General features: G+C 40.4%; 1 protein-coding gene across 1 annotated transcript in view; it reads right to left on the bottom strand.

The window, feature by feature from the left end:
* Positions 1 to 1,167: 1,167 nt before the first annotated feature.
* vipr2 (vasoactive intestinal peptide receptor 2) overlaps positions 1,168 to 17,385 on the bottom strand; it is a 53,035-nt gene continuing 36,817 nt past the window's right edge. Inside the window, exons 5-13 of the mRNA XM_072690736.1 lie at positions 13,221 to 13,318; positions 12,711 to 12,849; positions 11,142 to 11,292; positions 9,852 to 9,912; positions 9,596 to 9,665; positions 4,753 to 4,844; positions 4,077 to 4,218; positions 3,948 to 3,989; positions 1,168 to 2,768 (exon numbers count right to left, since the gene is read on the bottom strand). Coding sequence (XP_072546837.1) covers positions 2,595 to 2,768; positions 3,948 to 3,989; positions 4,077 to 4,218; positions 4,753 to 4,844; positions 9,596 to 9,665; positions 9,852 to 9,912; positions 11,142 to 11,292; positions 12,711 to 12,849; positions 13,221 to 13,318 — 969 coding nt within the window. The 3' untranslated portion in view covers positions 1,168 to 2,594. The remainder of the gene's footprint in view (positions 2,769 to 3,947; positions 3,990 to 4,076; positions 4,219 to 4,752; positions 4,845 to 9,595; positions 9,666 to 9,851; positions 9,913 to 11,141; positions 11,293 to 12,710; positions 12,850 to 13,220; positions 13,319 to 17,385) is intronic.

Genomic DNA, 17,385 nt, shown 5'->3' with positions numbered 1-17,385 from the left:
AGGGCCAGTTTCCCAGACCTAAAAGAATTTGCAATGGTGAATCACCACTGGCATTAAAATTTATTCCAAGACTAGATTTACAAGGGAAATTTCCACAGATTTTCCAGAGTTTATAAATAATTTAAGATTGTAAACTTTAAGATGTAAACACAGTCATCCAGAATTGGTTTGAGATGAAATGCTACACAAACCTACACAGTCTTTCATAGTGGTGGTGATAGGAACCAGACATCTGAGTCTAGCTTTTCAAGAACTGACTGTTCACTTGCTGTCTAATACACCCACCCCTTGACAGATACAACTGTAGACGAAGATAATCAATGAGTGGATTTCTGCAGTTATCTGATTTATTATTCCAGTGATGTAAACAGTAATGTAAACAGCATATTCCGATTTCTGAGATCAGAGTAAGGGCTAGAGATCTAATTAAGAAATAAAACTCTCAGTAGTCATATGTTGTCTCAATATTCTCAGTTTGCACATGCGTGAAAACGGAACGAAAAATCAATGTGTTTAACGCATCAGTGTTTCAGTGTTTAACGCATTGCCCGAGAGCCACACTGAAACTGAAGGATTTGTGAGTTTATTGGCTGGTTGCAATACAGAAATTTGACTCATGTAGACCTGGATTATTCAAGTGCATGTAAACACAATTGGTTTACTTGATTTTGATATGGAAAACAGGTCCCAGGACAAACAAAAAACCCAAAACAAAACAAAAAACAAATTAGCATATATATATATATATACATAAATATTTTTATATATATATTTATTTTTCATTCAGCAATACACTGCTGTACTGAATCAAAATACCTATGACTAATTATGTTCTTTTCAGTAGTCTATAGAATTAAGTTGGGGTTTTAATCCAACATATGTAAGTCTTATCAGTGTAAATATCATTTACACTATGAAAGATAATGCTTTAGAAAACCTGAATATTGAGTTCAATTCATTTGTCAAACTTTTGGTAACAAAATGTCACAGATACTGAAAATGTAAAAAATGTAGAAAGAGAACAGGAAGTGTTGAAAAGCTTGAACACGCTGACCATCTAAATGATAAAAACCAACAAGTCTGGGTGTCACAAAATGTCTAGAAGATGTCAAGCTGTTGTCCAAAAGAAGTGCTCTGCAAAAAAATACTAACCTAAATCCCCCCCCCCCCCCCCCCCAAGACAAGGTATTTGCTTTACCTTGTCTTGGTTTCCAATTAATTTCGGAGATAGTTTTTGGGTCATCATGGTTGAACATTTCTAATAGATGTGAATTAATACAAGTTTAAAATAAACAAGACAAATTATTTTTAGAAAATGTCCCATGACTACTTTGGAGTGCTATAGAAAGTGGAGTGGATCATAAAAAACTCCTACATTTATGCTGTAGACACTGTGGTCCCTGGTTTCTATCACCACCACTGTAAAGAAACCCAAGCTGGATAGTTTCTACAATTAACCCTTTCACACCAAACCACTCTGAATGACTTTTTTACATCACAAGAACTGAGCTGTGAAGGCAAACTGAATCCAAGGACAAATGGCTGTTAAAGTACAAACACTCACATTGCAGTTTACATATTAGCTTGTCTCCCCAGTCATTCCTCACCAGTAGGATTCTGTTCCATACGCAAGATTAGATCTTTGGTTTTGTGCTTCTTCCACGTCTCCACTTGAGCGGAGCAAACACGGTGTCCTCTCATGCAGGAAATGCACCGCCATTATGGATTCACCCTTTGGAACGTAAGGCCTCGTCTGTAAGAGAGCTGATGTGAACACCTCCAGCAGTAATTGGTTCCTAATGAGCTCGCCGCAGTGGAGAACCACAGCATAACCGCAGCCTTGGTTCAGTCTTTAGCCCTGAAGCGTCACAGAGCATGTCCCTAGGCTTTTCAGAAGCATGGGAAACACTGTGCCTAATGCTTCCACAAGGCTGGTGTCAAGCCTCTGTTCTGTGTCTGACTGTCTGACCATCCAAGAAAACAGCCAGGAGCCGAGGAATATTTACAAGGTCATAAGTACTGCGTTCAAATCCGAGCCTGGTATAACGCGAGCGCTGGACTAATAAAGAAGATGTTTGGAGATAAAACATTTGTAACTATGCCATTTTTTCCTGTGTGTTTACACGTGCGAGAACAAACAAGTCATAAAGAGCTGCAAACAGTGGAAATGTAAAACTTAATGTGTGATACATCACAGCTGATGTAATCTTGTCCTTGTCTGTGAAGCTTCCATTCAGACACTCAAACCAGCTGCTGATCCGGTGTTTTGGAGCAGACACTCAAATTTGGTATAAAAAATACACAGAAAACAGTATTTGGCATTATTATTCATGCCCTGTAACAGACATTGGTTAAATGGTGAGTGCCCATGTCCCATCCTCTTCATCAAACAGCAACAAGCGAGAACATAACCAATAGCACGACATGACTTCATTCGTAGATAGCCTAAGACATCTACAGAATGGTGCAGTGGTCCTTGTGTATGGTATTTCCTGTACAGCTGCTCCAAACGAAGAGTTACAGAGAACGTGCGTGCACAAATGTGTGTGTGTGTGTGTGTGTGTGTGTATGTGTGTGTGTGAGTAAGAACAGGCTCACACTAGGGTGGTCTCCGTCTGGAGGAAAGACTGGGCTCTGGAGTTGCGATGGAACTGCGCCACGTTGTCCGCGCCGTTTCTGGAAATGGACGAGCTGTGCAGCCGGTAGTCTCGGCCGATGTATCGCTTTAGACACACACTCCGCCACTTCCTCTTCAGCTCACTCTGGACCTGCGGCACACACATGCATGACACTCAGCGTCCAGGAATTGCTTGACACAGGAAATATTTATACTTTCACTGGCAAGCTAAAGTTTGGGGACTCTTTAGTAGAACACTGTTCACAGCCATATGGAAGAATGACACTGTAGATTTTACAGCACAATTTTTGATTGATTTATTGAAGTTACTGTTTGAAAAGGTTTATTTGTTTTTATAAATAATTATTTTCAAATATTAATAGTTAAATACATTTTATTTATTATTTTACTTTTATGTTTTTTTTTTTTTTTTTATAATAGATATATACAATAACTGAGTGTGAGCAGCCTCTGGAAAACACTTTGATAAACATGAAGCTGAGTGTTGCTAAATATTTAAAATATATATATTTATAAACATGGGTAAATAGTCACAGCAGTTTGTATCACAGTGTTCAAATCTGTTATTTGTCTGATAATACTATATTATTATGCATAATCTTTGCGCAATGTCAAGCTTGCTAAGTTTACCGATGGATGGTTTTATGAGCTAATGTGTCATTTCTCGGCAAGCTTGAAAATGTGCCATGATATTAAAGATAAAGTGTCTTCCTAAGCAGGTTTTGCAGTGAAGAGCAGGTTTTACAAAAATAGTAAAACAAGAAGCGACCATAGGACATAGCTAATAAAGCAAAGCTTATGCAACACTTTTGCTTTTAAACCTGTCCCTTTCGGTTGCAAATAGCAAAATACATTGAAGTGAGTGCCTGCTGTAGTGTTGCTTGCAGCGGTGCAGTTACTGGTTTTGGGCTTTTGTTGAGTTTCAAAGTTAAAGTTTCATGTTTAATTTGCCTCAGGAGTAGGGCTTTTCATCCACTGCATGATACAACGGCATTCAAGTATTCACTGTAATACATATATATATATATATATATATATATATATATATATATATATATATATATACACTGTATATATAATCACATTTTAAGTTATATAAGATATTTCAACCTAATTGAAAAGTGACAAATTGATAATGAAAAGCAAACACTACTTGGGAAATTTTAAAAGAGGCCAGCGTGTCCCTAGATGTTTGGCAGGCAGTGTACATAAATGTTCACCAATGTTGGATATGCTGAACTGTTCCATCAAGCTTAGACTTTAATGTTTCCCCTGGCAGACAGCTCACAATTTAGATAGCAATACTCACCTCACTATTCAGAAAGCAATATAAAATGGCAACGACCAATCCCTGAGAAAAGAGCAGTGAGATAGAACTTTAGCATTTCAGGAAAGGCAAAATGAAGGCTATAACTAACTGCTCATTCACACCCTGTACCTGGAAAGAGCCGAGGCCGAGGTCAAAGAATATTTTGAAGTGTTTGAATGTGTCGCTTTCGCTCTCCTCTCTCATATACACAAACACAACGTAGTTAACCCCAAAAAGTGGGATCAGCAGCAGTGTTGACTTTGCCAACCTCCTGCAAAAGACGGAAAAATGGACAAACAGAAAAAGGGATTCAACAAAAAGAGGACATGGGGGGGGGTCTTCACCTATTGTGTTGGCAAACAGAAACCAGACAGATTATACAGGTATTGTTGAGATGTTCAACACTAAAGAGTGCACGATTCCAGGGTCACAATCACATCTCCCCCCAAAAAGACAAATGGAAAAAACGCATTTCTAAAAATAAATAAATAAAGCAACAGGAACTCCTTGTGCATTAGTGCCATGATGATTGCTCAGCAGGGAACAAATCCACAAATAAATATTTCAGCAGCCAGAAATTCAAACATATTCAGTAATTTACAATGGAAAATGGAAAAGTATGATGAAACAGGGTACAGCAATTTCAATTCAGTTGTCAGAGCAGGACAGCATAACCACAGTTGAAATGGAGGACAGCATAGTTGTTGTGAGGATGGGGCAGGATAAATGTGTGTGTGTGTGTGTGTGTGCATGTAAGAGAGAGAGAGAGTGAGAGAGAGAGAGATGCATGTCTTTAGTACTATACCTGTACTGCGACTGGTCATTCCCTCCTACATCAGGACACCTTAGCTTCTGCACCAAGATCCGAATGATGCTAATGAACAGAATGAAGTTGATCTGAGGACACAAAGAAACACTTTAAAGTCACAGTCTGCAAAAAAAAGATCTACCAGTCTCCCCTTTACCACAAATGTATGCATGTTTGGAGTCTGAGGTTTAGGCGAAGTGTAGTGTCAAGGATTATGGTCTCCATGTTGACTTTTGTGTTTAGTAGTATGTAGGCTTAAGAGGTATCTTTGGATCCTAGTCTGGACGAACTAGCTAAGGGTATTTTCTGAGCAGCAAAGCACTTTTGTAAGTTTCTCTGGATAAGAGCGTCTGCTTAAATGTAAATGTAAATGAAGTTAGATGCTTTGGTTTTGCACTGGAGCTACAAGGCTTTTGTAGTTGGAAGCTTATATTACAATGACTGTTGAAAACTTGGACAGCGCACTGTCTCTCAAAAGTGAAAGAATCACAGGTCTAGCACCTCTGCTGGCTGGTTGCAGTATCCTGTGTAGCTCTGGCCATCCTCACATGACAGAATGAGACCTTCTCATTTTTAAACTGTCCATCTCCAGTGTCTGATTCAGTCAAACAGTTAGGTTTCTCTGTGCTAATACTGACACATTTAATGTTTTCCAGAAATCAGTTCGGAAAATATTATTCTGCTACATTGTAAGAAGGCACTTAGGAATGAAGCGATTGACTGCAACAAACCATCTGCAGGACCTGCATGGCCTCCTTTCTGTTCATTACATGGAGTAGCTGGGTAGTATTGGAATTTACAAGAGCTGCACGTTTACTATAGAAACAGTCCGCTTACTGGACAAACTGGGTATCCAGGAGCAAAATTTGCAAATTTGACAACATGGCAGACAATTTTGGCTTCATTTAGTTCAATAGAATGGAAGGGAATGGAGCCACAGTGTCCATGTTATCTACAGTTGTTGATATATCCTAACAATTAGCATCATCACTTTAAACCATATGATAAATGTTTAGTCATCTCCAACATACTTGCTTATGTGGTTTCTGACACTGGATGATCACTGCTGGGCCAGAATCATAAATTGTACAGTCTTTGTAACCAGAATTTTTATTTATTTATTTGCTGGTATTTTAATTTTGCTGTATTTTCTGCCTCTTTTGTGGTATTTTCGGTCTCAGGTTATAGATTTATTTAATGTTCTGCTTTTATATATTTATACTTGTTGTCTAATTATTAAAATGAATTCATAAAATAGTGTGACGTGCAGAGAATTCCGTATTACTGTGCTCTGAAATATTTCTCAGGAAAACTTAATGCTCGTTCTAAGCAGACCATAAGGTGAGGCTAGCTTGTGTGACCAAACATGTTTTAAAACATTGTACGAAAGGTATCTGATTCTAATTCATAATTAGAATCAGAATCAGAAATACTTACTGATCTGAAATACTATTGATCTCAGGAGGGAAATAGCAGTTGTTACAGTTGCAAGCGTTACATATATATACATTATATAAATATATTGGTCATAACTGTGATAATAAATGGTTATTGCACACATTAAATTGAATTACAGTACTGTTATTATTGCAAATAAGAACAGTATAATTTGAGTATTGCACAGCTGAGCAGTAATGTCACATACTGAGGGAGACGTTATAGAGTTTGATGGCCACACAGTGTCATTAATGCAAAGCACCAAAGATTATGAATCCTAATATTGCCTCCTTTTGGAGAATCATCAGCCTGCTAAAGGTGTTTAACAAGTAATAAGCTGCTTTCTATCTAAAAATGGACAAATGTTTGTTGCATGTATGAAAACAAAAGTAACAGCCATCTTAAAAATAGTATTTTATCCATTCTTAGTGTCAGTCTCAGCAACCACATGAGCACACTTTTTGCCAATCTGCTCTACTAATTAATAATGGTCTATTCTGATCTATGTTCTCTTCAGTTTGGCCTTTTTAAAAGAAGGAAGAAATGAGCAGCCAGAGGGTTTAGAGCAGACTGTGTGATGTCATTGCAATTACGTTCCTTCACAGGGCATTCCACAATGGGTTGCCCCAAAGAGCTTCTCCTGACATCTTGTCAAAGGTTGTTTGACTAGGACTTGTACAGATATGTAGGATAAAGCATGCAACAGAGCTATGCTGTGTGTAACACGTCGCTATCGGTTATCTCAAGCTCTTCTGCCTTGACAGCACTGAGTAGAAAATAAACAGACCAGGTTCTGCATTGCTTTGGTTGAGAATGAGCACCGGCCCATTTGTGGGAGTTCTGTGTAACATTCTGCACCGGGCACTGTGAGAGATTTGCCTCTGAGAAGGTTAACGACTGGGATTACTAAAAGCACATTTTTCACCCAGAAGCAGGAAAGCAGCAGACCTCTCTGTCCACCCAACTCGTTTAGGAAAAATGGGTCTGTTTTGACCTGGATTTGAGCAGACACTGCTGTCAAACTCACCCCCTACTCCATCAGCAGATCAGTGCTCTCTTGCAGGTGAGCTTATGTAAAATGAAAGTGTCACAGCAGACTCAGGGGAGTCGCACACGCTGCGCCAGGGGGAGGAGGGGATAATGACAGCGCGTCTGCTCCTGGAGGCAGGGACTCACACTGGGAGAGAAGCACTACGCTGCTCAGTTGCTCGCCTGACAGATTTTGTCCTAGCTTGGTTTATATATGCATTGTTTGACTACAGCCCAAAGCGGTGGTCCGCAAGGACGTGCCTGCGTCATATATCTTATGCAAACGTTTTCCTGGCCAAATAACACAGAAATAGTAAACATATGCTCTGTCCCTAATCAGACCTAAAAGTATGTTTAAGAGTATGTTCAGCAGATTCTAATGCACAGTTCTGTCATAACATAAACATTAAATAGAAAATCATTATCGTGGCCTGTGCACAAGTTTGGGGACAGAGGATTGGAGTCTTTTATAAGCAAATTAGTGTAATTAGGAACTGCATTGGTGCACTGTTCCATTGTGCAGTGTTGCTTGCATAAGCGTAATTTGAATGGAAGAGTCATAAGCAGGAATTATAACTGAGACTTCATCACAAAACCCAATGTTTAAAGCACATTACAGAACATCTAGAGAAGCCGAATGAGCGCTGTGGTCAAAACAGAACTATTGGGCCACACTCAGCAAAGGTAGAGAAAAAAAGGAACTGCACTTCATTAAAAAAACACCCTGCCAACTGTAAAGCACAGGGGTGGATCTATCATTTTTTTGGAGTGTTTGGAGTCACTGACATTGCCAATATTGCACAGGTGGAGAAAAGAATGGATTCCACAAAATACCAGCAAATCCTGGATGTAAATATCAGACACTGAAAAGAGACTGGCTTCTACAACAGGGGATAATGATCCAAAATATACATATCCACCATGAACTACCATGAGTAGTGAAGCTTTTGGAATTGCCCTCACAGTCTCCTGGCCTAATAATAGAACAACTGTGGACAGACCTCAAAGAAGCTATGCAGCAAGACCATCCAAAATCCAAAAGATCCTCTGCAAAGAAAGATGGGAAAGATTCCAACTGCCAGAACTGACAAATGTTTAGCCATTAAAAGTGTTTGCAGGCTGTAATTTCTAAGGGGAGATTACTACGTACTGGCTCTGTAAGGTGTCCAAACATTTGCTCAGACCACATTGATTATTTAGATTTTTTGATGTTATGACAGACGGAATAACTGTGTTAGGATTTGCTAAAAATGTTTTATATTTGATTAGCTACAAAGGCTGTGTAACCAACCAAAAATGTGTTTATTACAATTAGAGATGGCAAAGTGGTATGGATGGGTGTCGATGCTCTGGGATATCAGAGGAACTGCAAAGCATCTGATCCAACCCTGTTACAAATCTAGCCCAAAAACAGCACATACACTCTTTTAGCTGTTTAATACTTCCTGTGGCATGGTAAGGAGAGTGTTTAAGTAATGTGAGCATGATAGCCAACTCCAATTCAAAAGCTCATTTTAAAGCTACATTTTTTTAAGTAAAAATATTTTAACTTAAGATACTTAAGATTTAAATAAAAACCAGGGGGTCATTAGGGGGTCAATAAAATATAACCTTTTAAAAATATAACCTTTTCTAAAACCACCAGTAAACCTAAAGTTTCAATGTATTGTTGATGATGGTAAACTAGTGGTAGATCTGGAGATGTACCTCACAGCCCATAAACTTTAAAAATATTAAACTTTTAAAACTTTTCTCAATTCTGAAACTACAAAACTGCAATATATATACATTCACTTTCACAGAAAATCAACAATATGGGCTCTGAGTGGGTCCAGGGACTAAGGGACTGCTACTATGAGGGACGCTGGTTCAAATCCTGGGTCATGCTGCCTGCCATCAGCAGCCGGAATTGGCCTTGCTCTCTCTGTGTGGGTACATGGATCTGTGTGAGTACTCTCTACTTTCCTCTGCGTGTGTTGGTTGCCCGGTGACGTTGTCTTGGTGGCAGTTTCAAAAGAGGTGGTGGCTGGTTGGGCATGTGTCAGAGGAAGCATGTGTCAGTGCTCACTGTCCCAGTGTTGGGAGCATAGTGGGAGAGTACCAACCAATGGGTGTTCAAAGTTTTGTATACGACTGTCTCGTTCAGTGAGGAAGCTTTTAAAGGCATTAAACGCTTCAGACTTCTGGTTCCTATCACCAGTACTGCAAACATTTCTTACTTTACGGCGCATGATGAGTTTCAGAGTTGGGCCTAAGAGATCTGAAGCCAACACTGCTGCTCATTTTCTCCCATACAACCTCCCACAACAGCATTGTCATTTGCTGATGTTGTACACACAAAGGCAAAAAAACAAACAAACAGGGTCATGCTTACTAAAACAGAAGCCATGATTGGCCAATTGATCACCCTCCTAGGAATCGTGGCATCATTTCTCTCCCAGCATCTGTTCAAAGAGAGGGGAGGAAATCAGCATTGCTTACATCCATAACAGATCACTGAATGTTCCACTCTCAGATGAAAGGAAAGCATGTTTTCCCTTTTTTTTTACCCCTAAAGGCCAGGCACTCAATACTGAACCCCATGTCTTATGAGAGTCCTACCCATCTGAGTGCGGCTTGGCTTTACTCACCCCGTGTCCTCCAGGTATATTCTGCAAATGATCCAGGCTATCACAAAGACTGTAGGGAATCCTAGTGAAAAGAGGAGGAGAGAGTCAGTGACAGAGAGAGGGAAGTGAACGATCAATTACTGGTGGGATTCAAGGATTCAAGGAACATTATTACAACTCTTCAATAATGCATGTATAATGCAAGTATAGGACCATATATAAGTAGGTAGTAGATCATGTGTCAAATTCCTCAAGACTTTTGAAGCTTTATAGAGGTCTGGGAAGTGTCTGGATTTCTCCAACTGGGACAATTGCTTATCCTGAGGTTTATTATGATGCCCGGTATACCATTAGATGGGAGCAAAATTACGGGTGTAAATCACTGTCCAGATCTTGGCGGAAAACATGGTTTGATTCTGAGTAGGGTAAACAGTGTAACCAAGATTACGAAAGCGGTTGGTGCCGAGTGTGTTGGGAAGAAGAAGAAAAAAACCTGGTAAACATAAAGGAAAGAAGATTGTTTATTATCACTGTCATGATGAAAGAGAATGTTAATGAGGTGCTGATGGGATGTTTCCAGCAAGCCATGGTCCATCCCCGGTCCTTCAGGCACAGAGACTGAACTGCAGTCACCCTCCTTTCATTTCTCTGCTTGGCAGAGGCTTCACCCCACGGAGACAATCAACTACAAAGACGTTTGATACATAATGCAGCGCAAACATGGTGAGAAAAGCCAGTGACGAGCCATTCTGGTCCTCGCGCACTCTCTCATCTGCTGAGCCCCCTTTAGGAGGACGAGCAGGAAGGCAAAAGCACGGTGCAGTGTTATGAAAAGGTGTGTGTGTGAGTGTGTACTTGTGTGTGGGTATGATTTGCTTCTTAAATGAAGATTACTTTGCTTGTGGCCAGCAACTGTCAAGAAGAAAGCTGACCAAATGCTGTCTGCTTCTGAATGTGCTTTTATCCCACCCCTTGCTGAAAGACAAGTTTATCCCCCCGCAAATGCTCTCCATGCAAAATGGAACAAAGACATCAATGGCGTTTAGCGGCAAGAACATGATTTCGGGCTTTGGTTCGAAGGATTATACGTGACAGCGGAAAAAACTCAGGAAATAGCTCTAGAACACAACACGCTCCCGCAGTTTAAGGACGCCACAATGGTGTTTACCTCTGTTCTGGGCACAAAACCAAAAAAACATGAATGCCTCTGTCGTCTAGAGAAGAGCATGAGGTAAATCCCATATGGAGTGAATTCCTCAGTGCACAATGTGTGACAGCAGAGTGTATCTGAATGAGAAGAGTGACATTTACCCCATCCGATGAAGAGATAGACAACGAAGTGCCGGTTCTTGGAGAAGATAACCATTAGCAGGGTGTGTAGATAGAGACCCTCCACCAGCAACCAGAAGAAATTAGCCATGATGAAGTAGTTGAAGATGACCAGGCTGGCTTTGCAGCCTATCTGCAGAGCAGAAACAGAATACTTTTGTGAATATCACCATTCAGTGTTTCTTTATTGTTTGACTTTAGAGTGGACACACCAGTAGTAGTAGTAGTGCTGGTTTGGGGTGCATAGTTTTCAACAGTCAATTTATTATTCACCATTAAATGAAATGTAATAGAAATGTAATGGTTTAAATGTAATATTGCAGTGAAGAGGGCAGTAAAGAACTTACAACTGGGTTCCTTATTTGTTTAGGTCAAAGACAGAAGTAGGGAAAGACTACATCAGCTTGTTTGACTCTACAAATTTTGGAGTCGACTCTAATTTGATTCAAATAGTTAATACTGGTTTTTTTTCTTGATTCCAAAGCATCAAAATATAAGGAAGGACAAAATAAACTGCACAATATTAATGAAGTACATAAATATACTACTAAGAGTTGTACTATGGCTAGCTCACTGTGCTGCAATCTTCATAATCATTTTAACTGAATTTGAATCTAGCAACACTAGAGAAATTAACTAGCTTATAGAGGCTAGCAAAACCATACCTCATTTTCCCAGTCTCCTCAATCAACTCCCAGACCCAGATATCTATCTCACACCAAAGGTTCTCTGGCAGCCAGTAGCAGATAATTCATAGAGCAGCCATGACAAACTGTTACCAAAGAACGCTGATATACAAGAAGCCCAAATTCACTTTACCCTCTACAGATTTAAGATAATAAAACTATAATAAAACATTTTTTTAGTGAACATTTTATGTGGTATCAGCAAACTAACCCTTCACAAATTCAAGCAAAAAGAAGCCATTGGGTAAAATACAATAAGATCTGGTGTCTGTCGACAACCTGTAATGTTTTATGGGGGCTTACTATTTTTATAGTCTTTGCTTTATGAATTTGAATATGTAATTCTTAAATATAAATTTAATAATAAAATGCTCTGGAACGCTCATCCTTAACAGTCAAAGCAAAAAGTAAAGTGACAGAGATTTTCATTCTCAACCGTGTAGCATGCATTGAACAGCATAATGGATAACACCAGTTCTACAGACAGAAGGTCAAATGTCTGATTCTCAATCCAGTCAGGAATGCCACTGCTATATCAGTTATGGTGGAGTGCTAATGTTAGATAATAAGCTTTCCTGCTAAATATGAAAATGTCAACATCATAAATCAAGCATCTTAAATGCCGGAGTAGACCCACTGAACAAACATGAACATATACATTTCAATTTGCGATTAAAATGTTCAGAAAAATAACATGAACTGAATAACTGAAGTATTAATTACTGGTTAGTTATCATTTTTCATTGTTCCATATCAGCGCATCTCTGATAGTGAATAAAGCTGTCAACAACGACTTAAAAAATAAGCACTCTTTAAAGTGAAGACTATTCACTTTATATTTACTTTTTTTGTGGCACCAACTCACCAGTGAAGGCTGTTCGTTGCACTGTATGTTCTCATTGTGGGAAAACAATATAGCATCCTTGATAAGCACAGCAATCGCTCTTAGGATGAAGGAGAAGAACAGATTCAGATGGATGTAGTTCCTGGTGCAGTGAAGCTTTCTGCAAGATATGGAGGACATATTCAATACACACTCAGGCTTTCTAAAGATAACAACAATTCCCCTGCAAAAGGCTAATCCAGTTAAAGGTTAAGCAATTCTTAATTTGTCTGCCTCCCAGCTTTTATATGAATATTTCAGGCTCTCAGTCATATAAACACTATCAAGACGAGATAGAACGCCAAGCACAATGTTTACACTCAGTGTCAAAAACTCTGAATTATGGTCTTTCCAAAAATACTGCCAAAACTGAACTCCTGTAATGATTACAATTAATATCTGCCGCAGCTGTCCATTCAAAAGGCATCGCACGTTACATAAAGCAGAGTTTGAAAGGATGCATCATCTGACTGAGGCCTCGTTGCTTTGTACCTGAAGAGACACAGGATAGTGCTGCCAGTGATGAGAGCTATGAGAGACAGACTGTGGCCCAGCGTGTACAGGGTCTTCACCACGGTGTAGAACTCCAGCTAGACAAATAAGAAGAACATCAAGTTGAGTTCTCATGTTTGGTTCCTAGAAAACATCAAATAAAAAGAAATATGCTTATTCTTCAAAAGACATTCTCCTGCCCCCCACCAGAACATCCATGGCTATAAATAAGTGGTAAGTAGATAACATTTATGGCAATCTGGCATGCATAAACAGTGCCAATGACCCCTTCACCCCTTTGACCAGCCGAGCATTAACTGAGGCAGACGTCCACTGCCCCAGCGATGCCACGCTAGGCTGATAACCATGGAAACTCAGAGCAGAGGAGACAGCATGGTTGGTGGGAGAGAAGTGTGATGGAGCTCAGATAAGAGCATCCTCCATAAACAGCATTCTTCAGGCCTTACGCACCACCTGGCACATCCACACACAGCTCAGCCTAATTCCCCATAACCACCAATGGCATTCCTGATCTAGACACCAAGTTAACTGCGTTCCAAGCAGAGGCCATTAAATTTTATAGAATAGCCTGGCCACAATATATCCCTTTTTATTTATACAGTGTGTACTTAAAGGATGTTATTTACAGCTATAACATTTTAGTTGTCCCACTTTCAAGCTTTAAGGTGATGCAGATGTCCTGCTATAGTGCTTTAGCTGGACAGATGAATGTAGAACACGATGATCCATAACAGTATTCAATAACACTGAATTACTGGTTCTAATTAGCTCCTACCATTCCAGTCAGTATCTGATGACCTTCTGACACAATGCCAGGTTAAATCTAAAACACCATCTCCTGTTAGACCAAAGAGGCCACGTTAATTCAAAGAGAATTAAAATATTTGGACATTCTTCTGTGCGGTGGCCTAAAGGTTAACTGAGCTGCAGCAGGACGATGGCGTGAGACAGGAACCAGTCACTTTGCACAAGTCAGGAAAGGTTCGAGAGGAAGCCAGCTCATTTCCTTTTTCAGACAGACACTTATAGGTTGGCAGAAGAATATCAAGAAGCCTCTTCGGAATGTATTTTTGGGGATGCCCATGGAAAGTATCTGGAGAGTCTCATATAAAATGTGACATTAAAACAGGACCAGGTCCTGCGAAGGGTCAGCAGCAGCTTGACACTGCCTTCTATCAAAATACTCTGTAAAGAATCTGTAAAGTTTTCAGAACAAGGTCATGTTCCCTGCTTGATGATTAATCCACAGTCTAGGGAACAATCAAATGGCACCTCTCAAGAGATGTTAGCTGATGTGTGAAAGACAAATGAGTCTAATAAGCACAGGCTTATAGCAAGCCTTTTAATGTGACCTGGACTCTAAAATGACCCAAAATCAGAATCGATAAAGGATCAGCATTTCTTTTATCAGTGCACTTGCTGTAATTCCTCTACAAGGGGAACTCGCCGGGCCTTGCTGATGCACAACAGACTTCAGTCTTGAAATCAGGCTGCAGATGAGCCTCGGTCAAGGTCAGCCTATGGTCTACCCCCTCAAAAGCCTCAGGAGGGGAACTCTCTGTCATCTTCGCTAATTTCAAAGAGAGAACTCCTGTGAGGCACGGATTTTGCCCTCCCTGGCTCTACTACTCCTCATCAGGAAATTGCTCTGATGTTTAATTTCCCCCCATCGCAGGTAGTGAATAAAAAACAACCCACCGCCCGTTTCACTCTCGATTCGTATACGAATCAGAGAAGCATCTGGCCACTGTCCCAATGACCAAGACCGACAACGGTCATACAGCGTCTGATTGGGGTCAAAAGTGCACCTCATGGCCTGCATTCTGTGGAGCTTTATGAACTTTTATGAACTTTCCAAGCAAACTGAAACAAAGTAAGCTCTTGTGTTGTGTGGTCAGTGGTTAAATATTTCCTATTTTCTCCCAACGCACACTTAATTAGGTACATTCTCAGCCTCAGGCAGGCAGATTTGCATTTCTAGCAATTAAATTAATTGAATGTACAGTTGAGCGACTTGTAATTCAGAGAGTCCAAGTAGAATGTAACCAAATTAGCCACAACCGACAGAATGGCTACTGTGGCACAGACCTGTTTAACCCCTTATAATACTCCAAGGCTTATTACACACTAAGGTTTATTACTCAGTAACTACAGGGTCTTCTGTACAAACTGGTGGGACTATTCTTTGGTAATATATGTTTGTAATAACACTTTCAGCCTGCGGACATGCCACAGGCTGTTTAAGGGGTTAATGATTGTTACAGTAAATGAGTGTAACCATCAAGAATGGACCATGGACCTTGTTTACTTTTCCATCACGTGGACAAATATGCACATGTGCGCTGTTTATCTGTGAGATAAGCTGGAAGAGGTCCAGCCATCCACTGTGTCACCACCTCACACCATACAGCACTTAGAAGATCTGCTGCAAACATCTCGGTGCCAGATGCTACAGAGCACCTTCAGAGGTCTTGTAGAGTGGAGAACTGTTTGGTGGCACATAGATTATCAACTATATTAGGCAGGGGGTCATAATGTTTTGTCTCATCAGTATTTGGCTTAACATAAACAAGCAGCTTTTATTTTCTGGCAGAGGTTGGAGTGTCGTTCCTAAATTCAGCCATGTCACTCCACTGCTGCGTTCTCTTCATTGGCTTCCTGTAGCTGCTTCCCGCATCAGATTCAAAACCCTGACACTGGCCTACAAAGCCAAGAATGGACCAGCCCCTCCGTACTCGATGGCAATGGTCAAAAGCCGATCCGCACCAAGAGCCCTTCAAGCTTCAAGTACGGCTCGGCTCGACCCGCCATCCCTCAAAATCCACAGAAGACAAGCCTCCAGGCTTTTTTCTGTCCTGGCATCAAAGTGGTGGAACGAGCTTCCTCTGGGTGTCCGAACAGCAGAGTCGCTCTCTGTCTTTAAACGCAGACTGAAGACCCACCTCTTCCGAGAGCACTTGGACGAATAGCAGAGTGGTCACTTTATTGACTTGTGTTTAGTAGTATATAAGCTTAGAGGTATTTTTGAATTTTTAGTCTATTCAAACTAGGTTTTTCTTGGGTAAATAGTAAAGCACTTTTATAAGTCGCTCTGGAGAGCGTCTGCTAAATGCCTTAAATGTAAATGTAAATGTTGTAATAGCCAAGGTGAGTGTGAATGCAGTTGGAACTGGGTCAATCATTGTAAATATTTGCTACAGTATACCGCTGTGGCTAAACTGCTGTTATGGGCAACAAATCATTTGCGTAAATCAATGGATCCAATTTTGTCTTAGAGATACCACATGTGGTTGGTTATTTGATGTAAGCGTCTTACGGCCTGCCCAGTTCAAATCCAACAGAGGTAACACAAAACGTCAAAATCTCTCATTGTTCTCAACAAATGAACAAATGACAGCCCGTTTAACACGCCTTTCCTTTGTACAGCAAAGCAACGTTTTTGGAACACACACTACTCAGCAGCTGCATGCTAAGAAGCTAAGTATGCTACTTCGATAGAACTGTAGGAGAAGCTTTAAATTAAACCCATTTACAACCCGGTTGAATCATCCTCCTTAGGGCACACGTCCTGGGCTCTTCCTACACCCTCGGGTTTGCGCAGTTTCACAACTGCTTCAGAGGCGGCACATTTCTCGTCTCATCACCGTGTGCGTCTAGGTGTCTGATCCAATCCCCAGGATCATCTCCAGCAGTGCTGACAAGCCACTGAATCCATGTGAGCAGCTTACTCAAGCATGAGAGGAGTTTGCCCTCACTGCTGAGTCCCTAGACGTTCAAGCCCAAACCCCAGCAAGCTGTCACACAAAGCACACTGCCTGTAACATCTGAACGGCATCTAGTGCTTTACGGCGAAAGATAATTATAGTATTACTGAGGATCTTGGATTCATTACAGCGGCCGTGCACTAAATTAGCTCCCCAGATAAGAGCCTTTAAGTGTGAACGTGAGGCTGTGCTTCTCATGTCTGATCAGATCAAGAGTTTCAGTCCATTTCTTGCACTCTTTCTTGAGTCTTTAACCTCTCTATCAAAAAGATCTCAGTTATATAAGTGAGTTCTTTATATGAATTACAGCAACTGAGCAGCTGTCCGTTTGTTTTATGCTAATTATTCCAACACGTCAAAAAAACAACACCAGGCATGAT

The sequence above is a fragment of the Salminus brasiliensis genome, chromosome 1 (genome assembly GCF_030463535.1).
Source record: "Salminus brasiliensis chromosome 1, fSalBra1.hap2, whole genome shotgun sequence".
NCBI lineage: Eukaryota > Metazoa > Chordata > Actinopteri > Characiformes > Bryconidae > Salminus > Salminus brasiliensis.
This window is presented reverse-complemented; position numbering and strand designations above follow the sequence as displayed.